Genomic DNA, 21352 nt, shown 5'->3' on the forward strand with positions numbered 1-21352 from the left:
CCCCTCCCCTCGGGCAGGAGGCTGCGGTCCATCAGGACCAAAACCTCCCGCCACAAAAACAGTTTCTTCCCCTCTGCAGTCAACCTGACAAACTCTCACTGACCCCCCCCCCCCAGAACACAAATACAAGCTATACGTTATATTAACGTACATCACCCCTGTCCCCACTGCGTTACATTAACGCACCCACCCCCTACTGGACACTTTATCTGGACACTTTACTTTACTTTATTCTGGTCACTACACTGTTATTTATCTTATCTTATTTTTATTTTTATTCTTATTTTAGCTTTTATATTCTACTTATTTGTTATCAAAACAATAGCACCTTCAGACCACAGCAAATTCCTTGTAATGTATGTTACTTGGCAATAAACAGTTTCTGATTCTGATTAATAACAAAATAAAGGGTTCTGCCATACCAAAAGGTACCAAACACGAACATAACAATAACATTAGGCTACACATGGTCATAAGCAGGGTTAACTTTAAACCACACATTTGGCAGCTAAACACCAATGTTTATATACCGTCGTTTGAAAATCTGCCGCCATCAAAACGTGTAACTTTATCTTTTACATTATGTCACATATATAGCTAACCTACGCCTTCAAAGAGGTGGATCTGAGTCCCAAAACATGTTTGACACCTGTCGAGATTACACAGATTCGCTTAGAATATAACGTTATGTTTGAAAACGTTTAATATTGAAACTTGTGTTAGCTATTAGCTAAAAATACTGTATCATTTCAGCTTGAATAAGATTTAGATGTAATATTCGAAAGAGCACCAACTCTTTCTCGCTTAAAAGACAACTGCACCTTTTCGGGACAGTTAAAGCTGTGGCTAGCTACAGTTAAATGGCTTTTGAAGTTGTATGGTGGAAATTGGAGAACACCAAGGAAGAGAACATAAGCTAACAAATAAGCTAACAAAAACAGAAACGACGCCTGTTTCTTTTCATATACTGCCTTAAGATAGCTCGCTGATAAATGTCAAACACACTGGAGATACAGCCCAATACACCTGCGCATACATTAAGTCGTGTAAAATGGATATACAAAACTTAAGACGTGTCACAGCAAAAGAAAGTTGGTACCTTCATCCACTTTCTTGGGATCCATGTTTTCAAATCCGAAGCTTACCTTTGACCACCGGAAGTTCTTTCTTCTTCTTCTGTTGCGCTTTTTACGGCACAGCAGCTGCTGGGTGCTGCAAGTGTTTTTTGAAATGCGCGAGTCTGGCATCGTTTTTAATTAATTAATTTAATTAAAGGCTGTTCACACCAAAGCAAAGCTTATTTAATTACAAAAGATAAAAAGTGGACCTTTAACACCGTATCAATTATTTTTCAAAAATAAAATAAATAAATCATAAATGTAGAAAACTTTACACACAAATGGCACAAACCTACATTTTCAAGAAGAGCACATAACTGCAGAAGTCAGTGCGACAAATATTCTATTACAAATGATGTATGAAAATGAAATTGATTACATCACATATAATTTATTGTACATATAAAAAAATCAATCTGTCTTTATATATTTAAAATCACTGCTGATCAATTGATTAAATTGATTAAAACTTAGAAAATAAACCCCCCCAAAAAATAGAAATGATAATTTCTATTTTCATAGTTTAAAATTCTGATTTACAGTATATTCAATAGGCACATAAAATCTTCTTAACATTCTACTTCAGTGTCAACATGGTGGTGTTTTTCCTTTCCTTGAGACACTCAAGCTTCCTCTGCAGCCACCATCCTCTCGATGGCGGCCCAGTCTATTTTGCTGAGGGTGCTGCTGCCGGTCTCAGAAAGGTTGTCCAGCCAGTCCATCCCTGACACACCAGCTCTGGCACCATCATCCTGCTCATCCAACAGTCCAGCCAAAACCTGAGAGGGGCCAAATTAAGCCAAATTCCTTAATTCGAGCAGAGGACAATAATCCATCTACAGTGAATCATGAAAAATGTGATTCTTACTAAGTTAGACTCCTCTGGGCCCAGCAGCCTATTCACTTCTGAAGTAGGCTCCCAAAGGTTCACCTCTTCTCTCTCTTCCATCCTCATCTGCTCCCTCCAGATCCCTCTCCCTACAGCAGTCCCCCTTGAAGGACTTTTGTTCGGCCCCATCTTTCTCTGGTATCCCACATGCCGCTCCTCACTCTGGCTGGCTGTGTGCAGTTTAGTGCGGCTCTTTGCGTCAGTGAGCATGCCACGTCTGGTCACCTGAGACAGACGGTCCCTTGGCAGAGAGGTAACTAACACACCATGAACTAGTTAAGTGAATTTAATATTATTGTTTTGACAAAAGAGTGTGAATACATTTACAGGACTTCAATGCAGCTGAATATCAGTATGCTACCTGGTCTATGCAGTCCCAGTCTCCTGCGGTGATCCTCTGAAGGCCGTCCCTGAGTCTCAGCAGTCCATGGACGAACGTGGGGTTGAGCATGTCCTGACTTAAGAATTCTTGTATCATTGGCAGATACACTGTAAGGCAAAATATATTACCTCTATTACCAAATCCAGCTAATTCCACATGTTTAGAGTGGACAGGTTTGGGTGTGTACAGAATCTGATCATTGTGGAATAATTCATGAATGATTAATGATTTGTCCAAATGATAGATCAGAGTGCAATTATTCTTTAATGAGACAAGATCCTGGTCAGATTACTGTTGCAGGAGATACCTGTGAGTGCTACCAGGTGGTGGAGCAGAGTTGGATCGTGCAGTTGAGGGTGCCGGTGAACCTTCAGTGCGTGAAGGACAGCGTAGGGTTGGAGGAGTGGTGGGAAAATCACTGGCCAAAGAACAGGCTTCACGGGTCCTCTGGTTGTATTGCTCCAGAAGCATGAACCTATTAAATCAAAAGGAAATAACACACGTTATACACGTGCATGATACCTATACACAGACAATGTAAACAGGTACATACTTTTCTTTTTCCTCTCTGGTTCTCCAAATGGTTGCTCGATTCTTGTTTGTTGGTTTCTGCAGGGGCATAGCAGGAGAACAACAATGTGGATCATATTTTTATTTAAACAACATACAACGGAGTATCAATTTTGGTAAAGAGGCAAACCATAAAAAATATCTCACCGTTGTTCCAGAGGTAGAAAAAGGTTTGCGCTCCCTCTCCCTCAGGCTCTCTCTGTGTTTCTGATAAACAGCCAGTCTTTCCCTCTGTTTCCTTCTCATCCAGATCCTCACCTCTCTTCTCTCATCCTCCGGGAGTACACGTTTCTGCGTCATCAAGCTGCTTTGCTGCTGGTCCAGCCTGTTAGGGGTCACATTACTCGTCAGCTCAGTGATAATCGTAGTTGTTTAAGTATTTGCTGTCATTTGGACAGCACTGAATTTTAGTAGGTGCCATACCTGCTACGCTGTGCAGTGTGTGAATTGGACAAATCCAGGTCAGTCAGGGATATATACCCTTCCTTCACCAACTCGTCTAAGATTTCTGCAGTATCGGATAACCCAGTCTCACCCAGATTCTCATCTGCCCATCTAGAGCTGGACAGGTAGAGGGGGCAGAGTATAACAGTGAGGTAATCACATCCACAACAGTCATTAAAAACATCATTAAAAGATGTCAGATTTACTTGAACTTACTCAGGAGATATTCCAGATGCTTCAGTCAGATGATCTTTCATTTCTGTGACAGCAACACAAACATTAGAACAGATGCAACTTTTAACATTATGACTCAGAATACAAAAGAATAATTAATCCACCTGTTAAACGTAGTAACAATCTTTAGGATATGTTTGTTATGTTTTAAATTGCATCTTTACTTGGAGGGGTGTGAAGGTAGGAAGGACCAGCGTGACTGTGAGAAGAAGTGGAATAACGAAAAGATGGCTCATTATGAACCACACATTCTTCTTCTTGATTTTCTTCATCCTCTTCAAAGGCATTTGGTTCAGTTGAAGTGTCCAGTCGTGGTATCCATGCTGTTAGAGACAGATAATGTACAACAGAATCTTTTTAAACAATATTACAATATAACATTATATATTACTCTATTAAACCTGAAACTTTGTATTTTGTTTCTGGGTTTCAAAGACTTGTAATTTAAAACACAATGCAATTTTGGCTTTTATTATAGAGCTTTAGGTCATACCTTCCTGAGGGACAGACAGTCTGACAGTCTTTTTTACTGCCGTCTTCACATCAGGAGCCAAGACTGGTGAGATCTTTTCAATAGTGTTCACCAGCTACACAGAGACAAAGCAGGACAAGCAAGGACTGATGATGATTACATATTTGTCAACCTGTCATTAATAATATGAGCAACATAAATACGAAAACAACATGCTTATGTACCATCCTGGAGTTGGAAAAGTCCATCTCCAGATGGTCTGCAATGTTCTGTAGAGCAGCCAACTGAGCGTCCAGCTCTGACAGGCGACAGGAGAACCAGGCTGTGGGAGGTGTGGATGAGGCACCGTGAGGTCCAACGCTCTGGGTCTTTATGGCTCGACAGATTTCAGAGTCAGAGGGATCTACCATGTCTTGTGGAGTGATTCTCTCTGGATCCCAATTGGGTTCGATGAGGCTGAGTGATGTCAACTCCTCTGGGATATCTAGAGTATACAATACAACAGATATTTGGACCAAATTTTACCAATAGAGTTGTGCTTCACCACTGATTGTATTCAGTATAAGAGACATAACTGCATAAGACCTTCAATATAAAGACCTGTGTGAGTGGTGGGATTCAGGAGATCCTCTGGTTGTCTGATTGTGACTATGGGTTGTGGATCAGCAGCAGCAGCACTCCTAATAACAGAAGTTGCAAGGACATGAAGCTGAGCAGAAGTAGGTGAAGCAGGGCAGATGGAAGGGACCTCTTGTGCTCCTGGGCTGAGACAGGGTGCAAAATCCTGATGCAGGGCTTTGTCTTCTAGATCCAAGACACTTATGAACTGGCGGCCATCCAGGTCCTGAGAGACAAAGAAAAGTGAGTTGAAATATCCATAAATTAAAGTAACCCCTTGCTAAAACGCAAGTTTAATATAAAAAAGGTATGAGTGTGCATACAACATGGGTGAAAAGATGAGGTACGGAGACCATAGTCCCTATGTGGAAAAAAACATGCCATAATTCTGTGCTGTGTTGAGACATTTTTTAGATTATGTGACAGACAATGAAGCAGCAAGAGGGGTAGCTGGTGTTTGCACATTCAAATTCCGATACGTCTGGCCTCTTACCAGATTCATCTCTGGTCCCTGTGGGGTCTCCTCTGTGTCCTGAACAAGGCACTGCAGATTCCCTGAACTTTGTGCTGGATGGAGAAAATGCACACAAACACACAATGTTTAACTATTCATTATATCCACAACAAATAAAAAGCAGTTTCTTGTATTGGCAATTTTAACATACATTACTTACATTTAGGGCTACTAGCAGTCACAGAGGCAGACACAGCTTTATCCTGTGTGGGAGGACAAGCTGAAAGAAAAATAATCAACATTACTTTAGAATCTAGGTTTTGGAAAAGAAGCACTTGAAACTTTATCTACCTATATTAACACTGTATAAATCCGAACCCAAACTCTAACTCACCTGGGTCCGTGTTGGTGAAAGCATCGTGGCACTCTGGGGGTCTTTTACACGTGGAAGCAAAGGCATGCAGTTCAGCTGAAGTGGACATGGCCTTGTCCAATAATCTCTGACCAGTCAGCAAAGAGTCAAAAGACCCTGGGAGTTAAAGTTATTCAGAAAAAGAACAACGCATCAATAGAACTGAAAGCAAGACATTATAATTTCCCAAAGTGTCCGGTCAAGAACTATATCATACTGTGTGTAACGTGTGTAAACAAAGAGCCACTGGATGAATTGCTTTGAAAAAGGAGTGACAAAAGGCACTATTTCAGCAAAATTTATAGGAGTCTTTATTTTCTAGTTAAAATGCCAGAAAACAGCAAAGAGAGATTTAGTCTGAATGCAATTCATCACAATATGATCAATGCCAAGCTGTTTGTAATTGTAATTAGGTATGTATTTGACACTAACCAAATGGAATAGCAGGGTCTTGTCCAGACGTGAGCTCTTCTGCAGCTGCAGGCTCTTCATTGACAGGCTGATATGTTGGCTGTAGATATAATGGAACAGATAAAAGATTGTGGAATTACACTTAAACATTGAAAGTAGCTAAAAATTCTTCTTGCAAGAATGAACATTGTTCTACCTCTTGTGTAAGGATGATGGACTCATTCGGTCTGAATGTGACCTCTGTTTTTCTTGCCCTCCCCACCTTCTCTCTCCTCTTCTGCCTATAAGCATCACACGGTGAGTATAGTGAGTAAAATAATCAGCTTTAAAAAAAAAAAAGAAAATAAATAGCACAAAAACAAATTGATTGCCTCTTGCTGGAGGTAGAACTGGGAGAAGAGGTGGCTCTTCGAGTGCTTTCAGTAGGTGGATCTACTCTGAGCAACCTAAGTCGAGCCTCTTCAGCATTCTGCCTTCCAATCACTGAACCTGTCAACTCCTCCATGGAGATGAGACGGGTCATTTGGGCTGAAGGAGCTGCCGGGGGCAACATCTGCAGCAGAGACAGATACCTGTACATAAACTACAATGCAAGATTTAATGATACCTAATTAAAAGATCTTGAAGTAATGAAGGTATTGCTTGCCATTTTTGGTCCAGATTCTATACGTAGAAGCTTGATCATGGGTGCTTCTCCCATTGGAGCTGCAATGAGAGTAGCAGGCCTGGAAGAAGACGGTATGTGTAGTTTGGGGAATGTGATGTTGCTGTGTGTAACAGGCTGAAAGTGCAGCAGACGAAGGCCCTGCATTGGTGCAGGTGCGTGAGCTGGTAAAGCAGGAGGAAGTAGCAAGAACTCTTGCCCCCTGGATCTCTCTAATGTCTGAATCCTGGGTTGAGAGTTCCTGGGAGTTGAATCGTGTAGAGAACCAAAACAGAGTTGTCTTTTTGGAACAAAAAATCCATTTTTTTCTTCCTCTTCTATCTTCTTTGAGGCAGATTGGTTGTTGTTTTTAAGCCCATGCTGATGGGATTCTACGGTTACAGGGTTTGCTGTGTACAGCGTCTGTGGCCCATGGGCTGGGGGACAGTGTGGGGCACTCTGCTGGAGCAATGGAGGACGGTGGAGCTGAAGTAACTTCAGGCTCAACATATGGGGAGCAGGAGCATTTTGTATGCTGTCATTAGAAGGCGGTAACACAGGGGCACTGTGAATAGCATGGCTGGTGTCAGTAGTGGCCAGGAGCCCCTGTGAGGGTGGGATTAACCTTCTGCTCTCCCTAAACTGGATTTCTGGTGACACCGCCTGGACAGAGAGTGGCTGCATTTCCTAACAAAAAAAGAAACTGTAGTCAGTTTGGTTTCACTGTGATTTAAGTATCGTTTACATAGAAGGACAATGTGTCACAACTTAATAGAACACTTGAGCAATACCTGATCATTTACACCTGCAGCATTAGCAGCGGAGGAGAGATTCCTGGTGGTGTGATGCTGGCCGGCTGTTGGAAAGGTTTTCCCTGAGCTCTGTATGGCAGGCTGGTCTGCAAACATACATGCTAAACTGGCCTGACTGAACTGAGGGTTGTTGGATCCTGAACTTGGCACACATGCTTGTGTCTGAGGCGCCACAGAAATTGTGGTTTGAACGGGTAAGGCATTTGATTGAGGGATGAAATTGGTAGCATAAGATGAGCGCACATTAGGGTGTGAGGAGTTCATGTTAGACTGGGCCAAAGAAGAGCTCTGCTGGGCAAGTTGCAGGTTAGAAAATGAAGCTCCCAAAACCTCCGTCAGGCTCATGTAGTTGATATGCTGTAATGAAGCACAAAAACACTTCAGAGTCAATCAAGAGTCAGCTGAGTCCAAACCTTTCATTTTGGTCAGTCTGTTCTTACCTGAACCAGTCTGAATAAGTCTTCACCCAGACGCTGTCTCATTGGTGGAGTCTGAGTGGAAAATGGCTGATTGGGGGCTGTAGAATCCACAGTGGGTGCACCAGCCGTGGAGCTTTTTGGCTGAAGGCTTGGAGGATCCACACATGTGTTGGGGAGCAGAACTCCAGAAAGCTCTGCATGGACCTCTGCATCAGGCTGGACAGTAGGAAGAGCTTGGGGCTCTGGGTGTAGGGGGGCTTGTAGGCTTTCAGCATGACTGTGGCTTAAACAAAAAATGCACGCAATTTCAACACCAAATGTCAACATCAATTTTGTTTCACCACCAAAATGTTGATATAGAGATAACTCTGCAAAGGTTTTGTTATATTCTATTTTTATAATTTTACAGCCTGGCATTGAAGAATTAAAGTGAACTACAACTTTAGTTAACATCACATAACATGTAATGTTACTGAGCAAACCTCTGCTATAATTTTACTTACTGCAGTAATTGTTCTCCTTAGAGAAAAGCTTCTACATATTCATGTGTGCTCTTGCAAAGTAAATAAGTTTACATTAAAAACTCACAGAGAGGTGGAACTGGACATGTCTTCAGCATTTTCTGAGAAGTCCAGGTCTGCAAGCTTTAAACTCTGCAAAGGACAAAACAACAGTTATCTGTGTGTTTTGACAACGTTGCTGATACATATGAAGAATGGGAATCCTGAATGGTAATATTCACTGTATCAGGCGTGCAGATGTTTTGAGAGATGTTCCCACTGGAAACAGAGGACGGCACTTCCAAGCCTTCACTGTCACTACTTTTGCCTACAAATATCAAACACATGAATTAATATTTCTGTTATAAGGATCTGTATTACAGCAACTCTGACGATCGAATACAACTTAGTATCATACCTTCTTTTTCAGGTGTAACGTCTAAGTCATCAAGAGATGGTTGTTGTGAACTGGATTGTCTCTGCTGAGCATCAAAGGTCAGTTGCTCCTGGTCATTACAAAGAGGTGTCCTGTGAAATGTCAGTTCCTCTGGGTCTTCTGTACGAGAGCCACTGCAGGGAAACAAATAATATATAAATACAGTAGATTGTTCATATTTACAATAAAACAAAAATGAATTATGGTGTTTTACATGAAACTATTTGTTACATGAAACCATGTGAAAGGCTGAATCAGTAAATACAAAACAAACATATGAAACTCCAAATTATACACTATCACCTTTTTACATACGTACGTTTTCATTTCTGCTGCTGCATTTTTTACCATCATGTGTCCAGTTAAAGTCATTTCCTGGCATACAAGTTTGTGTCTCTTGCAACACATTTAAGACATTCTGATAAACTAGCTGAAGCTAGATAAAGACTTCATGTATCCGTGTTAGTTTCCATTTAGTCTAAGAATAAACCATTGTAAATAAAAATATGGGACACTCACATGGACAGTTCTCCATGCTGTAGATTGGGATCAAGACCAGTGATGGGAGTGTTGGCTGATCCAGGGTAGCCTGTATCAATACTGCTCTCTCTCTCCAGCCTGCTATCCACCTCAGGCTGCAGCACAGGGGCTACAGTCCATTGCGTTTCTGGAACTTGGAGGTGGACACTGTAGCGGTCAGTCCCGAGTAACGCAGTGTACCTGAGCTGCAGCAAGCTGAGGGAAGTGAGGACGGCAGGCGCTGAGGCTTTGACGCGAATCACCACTCCTTCATCGGCTGTTCCTCCAACCCCTCCTCCCCTCTCTTTCTTCTTTTTGCCATGATGTCCTAGTAGCACCCTCCTATCAGCCCAGCGTACCATCCACTCCAGCAGCCTGCCCAACTCTGGAAACTGAGCATCTAATTTAGGGTCCAGGCCCTGCTGCAGTTCAATCACGGCTTCCACAGAAGTTGAGAAGTTAAATGGCAAGCTCTCTGATGGCTGCACCGTGGGAAAGGCACTTCGAACAGGGCTAGCTTCAGAGCCGAACAGGCCTCCCTTCATTCTCTGGTCTAAGGGCACACTGCTCTGCTGTCGAAGGCCAAACAAACCTTTTTGCCGGTCAGTTCTCAGCCCAGGAAGAGAGGTGACAGAAAAGCTGCTTCTGGATACGGGGGCTTCATTCCAGACGGAGGAAGTTTGCGGCTCAGGTGTTGCACTGTGTTTTACAGGCTTGTAGCAGCAGCCAGCTCTGAACACTGGAGGATCGTTGCCTGCGTGTTTTCTCGCTGGATGGTGCACATCCCTTTGACGGCGATGAATAGTTGTGAGCACATCAAAGGTGAGAGAATGCAACTCTCTCTCCCTCAGCTGGGAGGAGAAGCCCTTCAACAAAGGAAGCTCGCTGCCTGAGTCCCCTCCATCAGCACCATCCTTCTCTAGCACATAGCTGAGGAAAAGCTCCAGGAAATTTAGATACTCTTCATCTTCCAGCTCAAACTCCCAGGTGCCAACCACAGGCAGGGAGGGGTTTTCATTCTCCTTGGCATCGCCTGGGTGACTCTCCTCCTGAATGACGCTTTCAACCCTGACACCAGTCTTCTTTGCATGTTCACTGTGTCTTACTTTTTTAGCTTTCTTGCCTCTGAAAAGAACAACACAGAGCACAGAATAAGTCACAACATAGATATGTGATGCCTCTGTGTAATGGTAGTGCTGCTATTCCATGCTGGCTACCTGGTCACGGCTCTGCTGTGCGTGTCAGGAGAGATAGCCTCAGACGTATTATCTGCTGTGTCTCCATCACTGCACACTGGGGGGAACCCACAGTCAGTTAAGGTGCTTGTGCTCAGACTTGTACCCAGTGAGAGTTGCCTTAACACGGCCATCCCGTGTTTGCTTCCCCTGTCCTCCTCTTCCTCCTCTTTCTCCCACAGATGGAGCTCAGGGGGGCCCAGGTGCCTCTGCAAACGCCCAAGATGTTTTCTCCTCTGCCTGAGTTTGTCATGAATCATAATCATCATCATCTCGCTCACCTCCTCTTTTTCCTCCTCTAGTGAACAGACAGAATAACACAGTGACATTCATAAGTCATGGGTAATAAGTAGAATATATCTTACTAAATCCCTGTTTATGTATTCACTTAAAGGAATGCACAAAGCTTTGAGGATTTTAAACCAAATCAGCACACAGGGAGCACATCTAATCAGCACTAATCAAAACACAGAGAATGGTGTTATGACCAAAGACCACAACAAATTATCTTTGGGGCCGTCACATTTGTACTTTCAGAAATAAGAAAACATTACAGTTTATTACATTCTCTACAGACTCTAATAGTTAAAAAAAATAGGTATCAATAATCAAATGTAACCATCATGTAAATTAAACAATGGTTAAAGTAAAGAATTGGATCAATGTCCAAGAAACTGCACTCCTATAGTTGCACTTCAAAGCAGTTTGTTAATGCACAGAGGTGTTCGTACCGAGGACATTGCATTGCCTCAGTCTCTGCAGCAGTGAGTTATACTTTTCTCTCAGAGGGACTCTGACAGACTCTTCCTCCTCTGGGAAGGCTCGTACCAGTGTGTCTGCCACCTAAGAAGAACAGGCAAGGATGAGACACTTACTCACTCGAGGTCATTCTGTATTGCTTCAATAAACACTGTAAACAATGTAAGAAAAGGCAAGAGAGTCGTATCACCAGAGGGAGAGGAGGGAGTTCAGACACAAGGCTGAGCAGAAGGTCCTGGAGGATCTCCTCTGCATTGAGGAAGCAGGAGAAAGGCAGAAAACGACAAGCCCAGCGGAGAGCATCAACACAGGCAACTCTCACTCCTGAACCACCAGAGGTCTGAGGGACACAAATACACACAGATATTTATAGGGCATCAATGGCTGAAGATATTTATACATAAACATGTCACACAATCAAACACAATACCTGTTCATCTCTACCATGCTGTCTGGTGGCCTGATACTTCCTGCAGGAAATGGAGAGCTGGTCCCTGACATGAAGCATCCAGCATAAACCACACAGCTCCCTGAAACAGACTTCAAGTTCAACAAAATCAAGTTAATAAATACTTTTTGAAAGTAGATCATTAATTATGATATCCGCGATTCACTATGAGTGGCATCTTACTAATAGTTTGAATGGTGTCGGGGTCCAGGTGACCATCTTTATTAGGCCCCCGTCTGAAGAATCCACTATGGGTGACGAACTTCATCAGGCCCTCTGGGAAAGCCTTTTCTTCTTCAGCAGACGATGGATAGGTGTACTTCTTCTTGATCTGAAAACAACATAAAATATTTGCACTATTTAGGATGGAAATTACTTCCAAGAGCAGGAACATGATAGATAGTCTACTTTACAAGATTAAACCGACCATAATTTCGAGTTTCATCTTTACTCTAATTTCCTATTTGCATGATGAAAGTGTAGTAAAATGGAAAAGATTCGGCATTTCTTCAGAAAAAGTTAAGTGTCTTTTAGAACAAACTCTTGTGTTTGTGATGCTTAAAACTGAAAACAAAAAACAACCACATCTTCTAAAAATGTCTGCTTTTTCACTTGGGGACCTTTAATCTTCTTATTAAACCAGATAAAAACCCTTCAGACTTAGAAAGTACCTTGTGTAGTAGGTGTCTGGCACGGCGCAGATGGCTGATGTACCACTGGGCAGCAGGATGGCAACAACGTGCAGATCTCAGAAGTAACAGTAATCTTTGGAGAACTCCAGACACTTTGTGACGTGATGCAACTTCTGCAAACTGCCCTATTGTCCCTACTGGGTCCTGAGCATGAGACACACGCAACATTTAATTATAGAATTTACATGTAAACACACTGTATGTAAAAGTTGGCCTTCTATGTTATGTACCTGTGTGTTTGGAGAAGGCTGAGGGCAATAAAGAGGTGGGGAGGGCAGATACAGTCCATTGGGAACCAAGGTAGGCAGGCAGGAACACAGGTCTTTAGCTGTGTCCAGCAAGGAAGACAAAGGTGAAGACATGACATTCACTCCGGCCATGACTGAAGCCTTCAGAATCTCCTGTATGGAAACCTGTAACAAGTCCCAGTCTTCTCCCTCCAAAGGGTCTGGTAAAAGGAGTTGAGACAAAGCAGAGATTCAAATCAAAGAGCTATATGTGCGTCGTGGTCATCTCATAGTTGTCAGGTCTCACCAACCTGTAAAACTCTTGTCCTCATCTTTATCTCTGAGCTCTTGGGTGTCAGACTTTTTGCCAAGAAGACATTCCAACTCCGCCTGAAAAATGCTTTCTGGTTCTAAAACTGTTGGGAGGTGGAGCTCTCTCCTCCTGAGCCTGTCACAAACGATGTCATTCACATGTTCATGAAAACATACATGGTAAAGGTTTGAAATCGAACTTAATGTATGGTAGTGATGGCAACAGTAACAGAAAATTGATGGTTATACTGTATGCATTCACACTGACCGAGTGAAGTCAAAGTGGTCAGTGCAGTAATTCGTATAGGCCAGGCTCAGAGAGGCCGCTGTCTTCCAGTCCCCAAGATGGTAAGCCAACCACACAGCCTCAGGAAGCAGACCCCCTAGCAGGAGCAGATCCTGGGCGTAGTCTACTGTCCATATTTCTGACAGCTGCTGTCGTCGCACTGCTCTGGCCACCTCCTCCTGGCACAGTGGCACCAAACGGCCAACGCTAGGGGCTGAGAAAAGATATATTTACCAAAAAGCAATATAAAAAAATATACAGAAATTATCCTTTTAACTGACAAATAATTGTGGAAACACACCATGAGGTAGATGTAGTGGAGGCAGGACGGCCACATGGTGAGGGGGAAGGATGTAGAGGGACTGGTTGGAGAAATAAGAGGCCATGAATCTCCCCAGGGTCTGAACCACGGCACAAGCTGCGTCACTGTGAAGGTCCACCGGCAGCCACGGGCAAGGTAGAGAGTCTGCTGCAGGGCACAAAGGCAGCGCTAATAACTAACATCTTAAATTCAGAGGCAGACTTGTTGTTTTGTATGTATCACTGAGAAATAAAGGCAATCCTCATTTGCCTGGCTTTCTGTCTGTTTGTCTCTTCTGGATTTACCTCTGTAACATAATGTGATTATACTACATGTTGTAATGTTTGATTGTTTGTTTAACATTGTTTTATATCAATTGCTTGCATTGTACATATCCTACTTTGCATGTCTCCGACCTTAGTCCTTTTAGCTTTTTATCCTGTTTTTATTTTTGCACTAATGCGTAACATCTGGCAAAGGGACAATTTATTCTGGCTAACATTGGCGCGTTTACAGTGATGTTGATTAATGTGCATTATCCTTGTTATAAATAAATAAATAAATAAATAAATAAAACAACCTTGACTTGTGCCTAATATATTGGGTAGTGAGAGCTGGACAGCTCTGCTCTATGTCGATATTAATGCACTAAAAGTAAGACATTCAAACAGAACTCAAAGGTCGGTATGACATACTGTAACCTTTTAAATTCTCCAAGCGCTCCATAATGTATTAGTATGTAGGAGCTATTTACAACTCAATTCCATAAACTGGCTCACAAAAGAAAACCCCTCTAAAAGGGTGAGTAATTATTGACCATGGCTGACCTGTTATGCAGGTCATGTTGTCTTTCTGGCGTCCAGCCCTGTGCAGGATCAGGCGGGCCATGTGGTCCCCCAACTCCTGGGCTTCTCTCAGACAGTACTGGGATAACAGACTGTACAGGAGTGCAAGACAAAGCCGTGTCTCCTTGAAGACACTACGATCACAGCCTAACAGAGAGACACATGATTACTATTTCAGAGTGAATGTGACCATGCGGTGTACTTAACAGAAAAAATGAAATGTGATTCTTACTTTTGTTGCTCTCCTCACAAATTTGTGACCGCCATGTATCGGCACTTTTTGGGTAAGAGCCACACAGGAAAAGATGTTCGCCTGGGGGGAGAGGAGTGAAATGGAGTGAAATACTAAACAACAACAATAATTATTAAGGCATATTCAGACATAACTTTTAGGCTTTTCATTGATGTGAACCATAGTTAAATTATAGACCGGAGTAACTCAGCAGCGCAGGACCCTCCTCCAGCCTTTCTCCTGTAGCCTGCAGAGCTGTTTGGATCTGCGACATGATGACAGACAACTGTTGCTGTTCCTCCTCCCAGCCATCACAGCCTTTGAAGCTGTTCAGTTCCTCCATATACTGCTGGGTGATCTTGTAGACCCACTGCCACACTCCCAACAATCTGGCCAAAAAAAGAAAATCACCAATCTTGTTTGTCTTTGAGACAGTCTTAAATCTCAGCCAAAACATCCATAACAACAAATAACTGACTATTTGCTCATAAACGAGAGGTGGTCTGTACCTGCTGGATGGACGCTGGGGAACAGGTCGTGCCTGATGTACAAAACAGGATTTCTCTTTCTTCTCATCCAGTAACAGAGGAACATGGTGTACATCTGAAGACCAGAGCTGTGGTGGCTGGGATTCATTTTCTGCAGAGGACCAGACAGTCCTTTGCTGCAGGCTGTAGGTGTGGTCAAGAGAATCAGAGACCTGCTGCAAGATAAGCAGGACTGTGGATAGACTATGAGATGATAACTGACAGTGACCATTCTGATGGGACTGAGGGTGAGGGGTCAGCAGGAGACGTATCAGCCGTTTACTGAACTCCACCACCAGCCCCAGGCAACGTGGCCCATCTGAGTGAGAGCTATCCCAGGGCAGAAAAGAGAGAAGGGATTTGAGAAGGTGCGGGAGGCAAGTAGAAACCGAGGTGTTCCTTTTCCCTGTGTGGACCGGGGAGCTGGGGGTCAAATGGAGTAAAGCAGCAAATCGCAGCACACAGTAGAGGGTATGCTTCAGCAGGCGAGTTCTGTTTTCCACAGTGTTTCCTAGAGACATTCCAAAAGCCCAGGCCGTTAACAGCTTACTCTGGATTTTCCCAAGTTCACGGTGAAAAAGAGGAGTCTTCCGGTCTGTTTCAACAAAGTCCTTTTCATAATCGGGGCTAGTAACAAGTCCAGTGTCAGTCTGTGTGTCCAGTGCGTGCAGTGTGTCAAACATTGAGGCAAACTCCAGATGGCCGCCATCCTCCACATGAGAACCAGCAGGATGTCCGTCTAAATCAGAGTCATCCTCAAAGAAAGACTAGGAAACCACACAAACAAACAGTAGGTTAATGGCAGCTAACATACAGCGGCCATGACACATTATTACTCAGGGTAATCACATGCACTATAGGAATTTGATTATTTTCACTGTTCGCAGTAATCTGTATATGGCCTACACCAAACTCTGAATCTAAAGCTATACATTTCTAGCTTATACTATTTAACCAACCTGTACTTTTTCAAGAAGCTCCTTGGTACCACCCAAGGTCCCTTGGTCCTGCAGGAAAAGTGGCAAAGTGGATCTTTCTGCTGACAGGATAGAGTCTGTGGTGTTGGGCCTATGTGTAAGAATGGGGTTGAACACCTCAAGGCTGCTTTCAAGATTCAGGCAAGATACGGTCTCCAGCCATGCTCTCACATGAATCTGAAAATAATGAATGTGAGGAAACCGCATTGTCAAGAATAGTCCTGCAGGAAGAACAAAAGCTGAAGTACTAGAAGTCCCTGGTTTACCACCTGTGATTTATCCAGTATCCGGCTAACTTTCTCAAGGTCCTTGCTTGTGTCCTTTAGAAGTGTTTTCAGCAACAGGGCCGGAGAAGGCCTATCTAGCACCCTCATAACTGTGGCCATGTAGCCATCAGACACAATGAGATACAACAGCCGTGGGTGCCAGGTCACAGAATACCGCTGCCTCAGGACATCCCGCACAGACAAGCTGGAGCTGGACAGAGAGGCCTCCGCTTTCCCTGCAGAAATTGGCGGCCTGCAGAGGGAAAGGAGAGTTGGTGGAAAAACAGAAAACCTTTCATCACAGACATTCTATTAGTGCTGAAACCGATAGTCCACTAGTCAATTGACAGACAATGAATCGCCAACAATCAACTATTTTGATAACCGAATAATCTTTTTCCAGCTAAAATACCAATTTGGTAGATGTTTTGAAGACAACATCTTTGGCTTTGGGAAATAGCAACAGGCATTTTTCAGTGTCTGACATTTTATAGGCTAAAAGAATCAAGAACGTAATCAGCAGCCCCACATTACATATAATAAAACATTTCACGCTGAGAGTGGCAATGACTTGGCTCTATTCTTAAAAGTGAAAGTGAAGCAATCAATAGAAAAGGCACCCACAGATGAGAAAGGAGAAATAAGAATTGAGAACAGCAGCCCAAACAAATCAATAACTTGCAACTGAGGGCTAATAAGTGATGACCAAATGTCTCAAATGTATACCGGTAAGTGACGAGAGGGTGCAGGGGTAGGAAGTGGGCAGGCCCAAAGTCAACACTGCAGCCACAGCTTGTTAGAGTGAGAAGCCCCCCAAGGCGAGAAAGCATAAGAAGGGAGCCTCTCTTCAGAACACAGGCCAGAAAAAGACCGCCCGGTGACCAGCTCACACTGCCCACCCAGTAGGACCTAAAGGAGAAGACATGTAAAGTTCATTTCTACAATTGTACAGACATTATTTTCTGTGCTGGTGATGAGACAGTCTGGAAATTACGTGCTGAACTCAGAAACACTGTCAACACTACTATGTTTATTTAAAGGAGTGAAGATTCATACATAGACCTTTGCCAGCAATATGTAGACAGTCTGAATAAATAGATTGTTTACCCCCAGGTTAGGCCTCTCAGTGGCTGACTACTACACAACACCTGTTCCCATTTTTATTTATGCATACTGTACCTTATGTATTTAGAGGGGATCTCCATTTTCTTACTTCCACATCCTCCAAGGCCACTTGATATTGAGACAAAATTCTGTGTGCTCACAAAGAGGACCTGTGTAGCCTTCAACAACAGGAAAACAAATCTTGATTCACATTTCTACAGATGGATGGACCTTGAAAACAAATGAAGATGTGAAAAAAGAGATAGAGAGGCCAGATGCTCACCTTAGGCTGTCTCTGGTTCAGGACGATCGCCAACAGTCGGCCGTCTGGGGAGAAGGCTGGCACCAAGGCCCCTCTGGACTTCACTGGCTGGCAGGGTGGGGTGAGACGAGACATGGGGTATGTCTTGGTGGCCCACTGTATGCTGTAACCCACAGAACTACAAAGAGAAATGTGTACTTTAAACTACTGTGATACCCAATGAGAGTCCTGTCTGTTCCATAGACCTGCTCACTCACCCCACTCTCACAGGGCCCTCTTCCCATTGAATTTTCAGGCAGGTGATGATTAGCTTCTTCCCAGATGTGAAAACGAAGGCTGATAAGCAGGCATCACCCATAACCTAAGGGAGTTTGAAGAAATAAGATATTAAAGAAAGAGAAAATAAGAAATGGAGTGCAGGTCTGTAAAATGGGGCCATTGATTGAACCATGACACACTATGTGAAGTGTGTATATGTATTCAGTACACAGACCTCAGTCTTGACGAAGTTGGTGTGTTGGGATGCTTCTTTGTCTTGTGAAGAAGGCAGAATGGAGTCTTCAAGGGGCTTTATATGTGCCCAGTGTCCTTTCACTGTGCCATCTCGTACCCCCGTCAAATCCCTGACATCCATACACTCCCACAGGAGCACTTGCCCTGTTATGGCTACCAGCAGCACACGCATCCCATCCCCTGAAACCTGGAGTGACAGTCGTGTGGTGTTCCCTGTGAAAACATACACATATAAATCCATGGATTGAAGGTTTAATATTTCATTTGAATGTAATAACAGGATACTCTATGTACAAACACCCACCCTCAATCTGCTCCCAGTAGAGAGAGTATATGTGAAGATACATAGCAACTGTCCACACTTGATAGTCTAAACTATCCAAACAGATCAAATGTTAAATCAGCAGGCCTGAGCTCTTTCAGATGGGTAATGCTTTTCTTCAGTACCAGGATGGTTATTGCAGATTTAAAATGCCCTGCTGATAAAAGTGATATATACATACAGTACCTGTACTGTGCATACCTTGAGTTGCAGTAATCATATGAACTACTTCTGGGACTGGTGCAGCAGTCTTCAACAAGTCTTTATCCCTGTTCCACAGAAACAGCTCTCCTGAGACCAAAAGTCCACAAAGCCACATACCTGAAAGACAACAAGAGACGAGTGATGTATTCTCTGCATTGACAGGTGACACGCGTTTTTGCTTTGAGTTTACACATTAAACTCACCATTGTGGGAAGAAGCCATTGTCACCACACTGTTGAGCAAAGGATGGAGTTTAGGAGTCCTCTTCTTAGTTCGACCGGACACCATGTTGATCTCACTGATCCGTTTGTCATCTAACAGGAACACAGACTCTTTCTCCTGAAGAGTGATATGACACAGATTCACAGTCATGTTCCTCTGACAAGGATAGCAAAGTTTTACTGTCACTGACTGAAATGCTTTTTCTTAAGATTTACTGTCCTCACCTTCCCAAGCCAGCAGAACCGCGGCCATGGTTTCTTCCGTTTGATGCTGGATGACAAAACGACCTCCAAGTTTAGCTCCATGTTTAAAAGACAGCATCAGTTCTTCTTCTTGATTGTGCACTCAGGATGGGTCCATCGAGACTGCAGGATCCAACTAGACAAGCAAGACGATATAAATCTATAGGTTAGCTGAGGAGCACGTTACTTGTTGCAATGTAAACATTCTAATAGCTACCTAGCTAGTTAAAAAAATCATTGTTAAATATCCGATACAATCGTTATATGTTTACAGCAATAAGTGACATGTACTGACATAAGTACCGTGTTATAAGCGAATGTTATCCATTGTTTGAACTAACAACACCATCACCAACGTTAACCATACCGTTACCTAGCTTTAGCTACCTAGCTAATTTTCCTTACGGCACCGAGCATTAGTCCCGAAAAAAACCTAACCTGAGCACTTCAACTATATTGGTTATAGTTAAGTGTAATGCTCACATCAGTTGCGAACATGTTAATATAACTGTCGTATTACATGTTATACCGTAGCTAATCATGAAATAGTTCGAAACTCCCTCCGCTTCAGTCGCCAGAATTGTTTCCCATGATGCTCTTGGAGGAAGCTTCAATGCGTTGCCGTAGGAACGTAAATGTAGGGATGTGGCCGACGCTTTGTGGGAAAAAATTGCTTTTTTACCCTCTGTCAAAGTAAACGACCTGTGACAAAATCAACTTTAACCTTCTTAAACATACCATTTTTCAGTTCATTGATGTGGTTTATTTAACGTTGTTACTTTTGAGAACTTTACTGAACATAATATTGACAGTTAACAGTGTTTACAGCATTATGCCGTTGAAACTAACGCGTTTTTGTGTTACCTAGCTAACTTTTATGCCAGTAGCCTGATGATTAAAAGGGCGTTTTGTTGCCACTCCATCATGGGGCAGCAATTCAAAGCCAGGTGAATTGTGGGTTTTGTTACCTGGTTTACAAGGTTTACAAACCTTTCATCATATTGCAATGGTCCCCTGAAATTTCTATGCAGGTTTGAGGGCTTTAATGATTCCCTACAGCATCCATTTTGAGGAGGTAGGTGTTTTTTGATTGTTTGTTTGCTTTTCTTTGATTTTTGAGGCAGAGGTGTGCACACACATTCAGGGGCACATACACATTAAATAAAGGCAGTTGCGTTGGCCTGACCTAAAATTGAACTAGCTAATGAGCATTTATAACAATGGGAAATGTGTAGTACACTTAACATTCACATCTGCCTCAGAATATTGATGCACAAGCATACTTTTGCCAGCAGATGGCAATGCTACAATAGCGTGAACTGCAGTATGTATACCCAGCATGGCAAAGTGTTTTTGGGCTCACATGAAAGCCAGCTGTGACTAGAGCAGAAGAGATCACTGTGGCAGATAAACAGTGGCATAAGAGGATTTTTGTACTTTGTCTCTGAGCTATTGCAGATATCTCTCCACAAGGTAAATTTTCTCTGAGGAACATGCAGGCCTATTAACTATCTGAATGTTTGTGTGCAGTAGCTTAGTGGTCTTCTTCACTATCAACATGCTTTGGGTTGTGTGAACTCTTAAGCATTAGGGTCTCTTATTGGCTTGTTACAGAGAGTTATTAGGTTTGTGCCCCCCCCCCCCCCCCTGGTATTTAATTACCCTTGCACTCTCTCCTTTTCATCATGATGGAGATGACGGCAGCCATTGCCAATAGGTGAAAGAGGAGACTTCACCAGACCTTAATTGGTTCATTTGCTTCTGCCTGCCAGGCGCAGATGGAGCTCTTTATTACTGTCACTGCCAGGCTAATTCTGGTCTGATGAGAAATGTCTATAAAGGGAGAGCTTGACATCATATAAGGACGTGATGACGTGACCAAAACAAAATCATAATCAGGACAAGAGTAGTTCAAGAAACAAACAGTTACAGTTGTATATAAACTTTGTGCTTTCATAATATAATATTCAATAGAGCAAGGCTACCATAATATTAATGTCATGGTTATGAGCTTATTGTTTGAAAAAATCTAGCTTGGTCGAA

At 42.9% G+C, this 21352-nt stretch overlaps 2 protein-coding genes across 2 annotated transcripts in view; both read right to left on the bottom strand.

Moving 5' to 3' along the window:
- The window catches only part of LOC139301274 (WD repeat-containing protein 70), a 39140-nt gene extending 38007 nt beyond the window's left edge, over window positions 1-1133 (bottom strand). Inside the window, exon 1 of the mRNA XM_070924623.1 lies at window positions 1100-1133. Within this exon, the coding sequence (XP_070780724.1) occupies window positions 1100-1124 (25 nt within the window). The 5' untranslated portion in view covers window positions 1125-1133. The remainder of the gene's footprint in view (window positions 1-1099) is intronic.
- Window positions 1134-1612: 479 nt separating this feature from the next.
- On the bottom strand, window positions 1613-19372 carry cplane1 (ciliogenesis and planar polarity effector 1). Its single transcript, XM_070924827.1, is given in 49 exon segments — window positions 1613-1897; window positions 1987-2264; window positions 2369-2517; window positions 2697-2864; window positions 2943-2998; window positions 3107-3302; window positions 3383-3514; window positions 3620-3662; window positions 3802-3960; window positions 4131-4224; window positions 4334-4593; window positions 4710-4953; window positions 5221-5294; window positions 5402-5461; window positions 5576-5710; window positions 6026-6104; window positions 6201-6285; window positions 6376-6557; window positions 6651-7334; window positions 7439-7816; window positions 7900-8161; window positions 8467-8531; window positions 8621-8706; window positions 8797-8948; window positions 9334-10458; window positions 10551-10866; window positions 11300-11411; window positions 11518-11667; window positions 11758-11867; window positions 11959-12106; window positions 12447-12611; window positions 12698-12915; window positions 13006-13142; window positions 13275-13506; window positions 13594-13761; window positions 14421-14585; window positions 14671-14751; window positions 14869-15059; window positions 15180-15964; window positions 16157-16351; window positions 16444-16693; window positions 17167-17349; window positions 17620-17723; window positions 17828-17984; window positions 18064-18167; window positions 18300-18532; window positions 18843-18962; window positions 19049-19184; window positions 19292-19372. Coding segments are annotated over 49 exon segments (9843 nt in total). The 3' UTR covers window positions 1613-1741.
- Window positions 19373-21352: the final 1980 nt, after the last annotated feature.

This window comes from Enoplosus armatus, chromosome 18 (genome assembly GCF_043641665.1).
Source record: "Enoplosus armatus isolate fEnoArm2 chromosome 18, fEnoArm2.hap1, whole genome shotgun sequence".
Lineage (NCBI taxonomy): Eukaryota > Metazoa > Chordata > Actinopteri > Centrarchiformes > Enoplosidae > Enoplosus > Enoplosus armatus.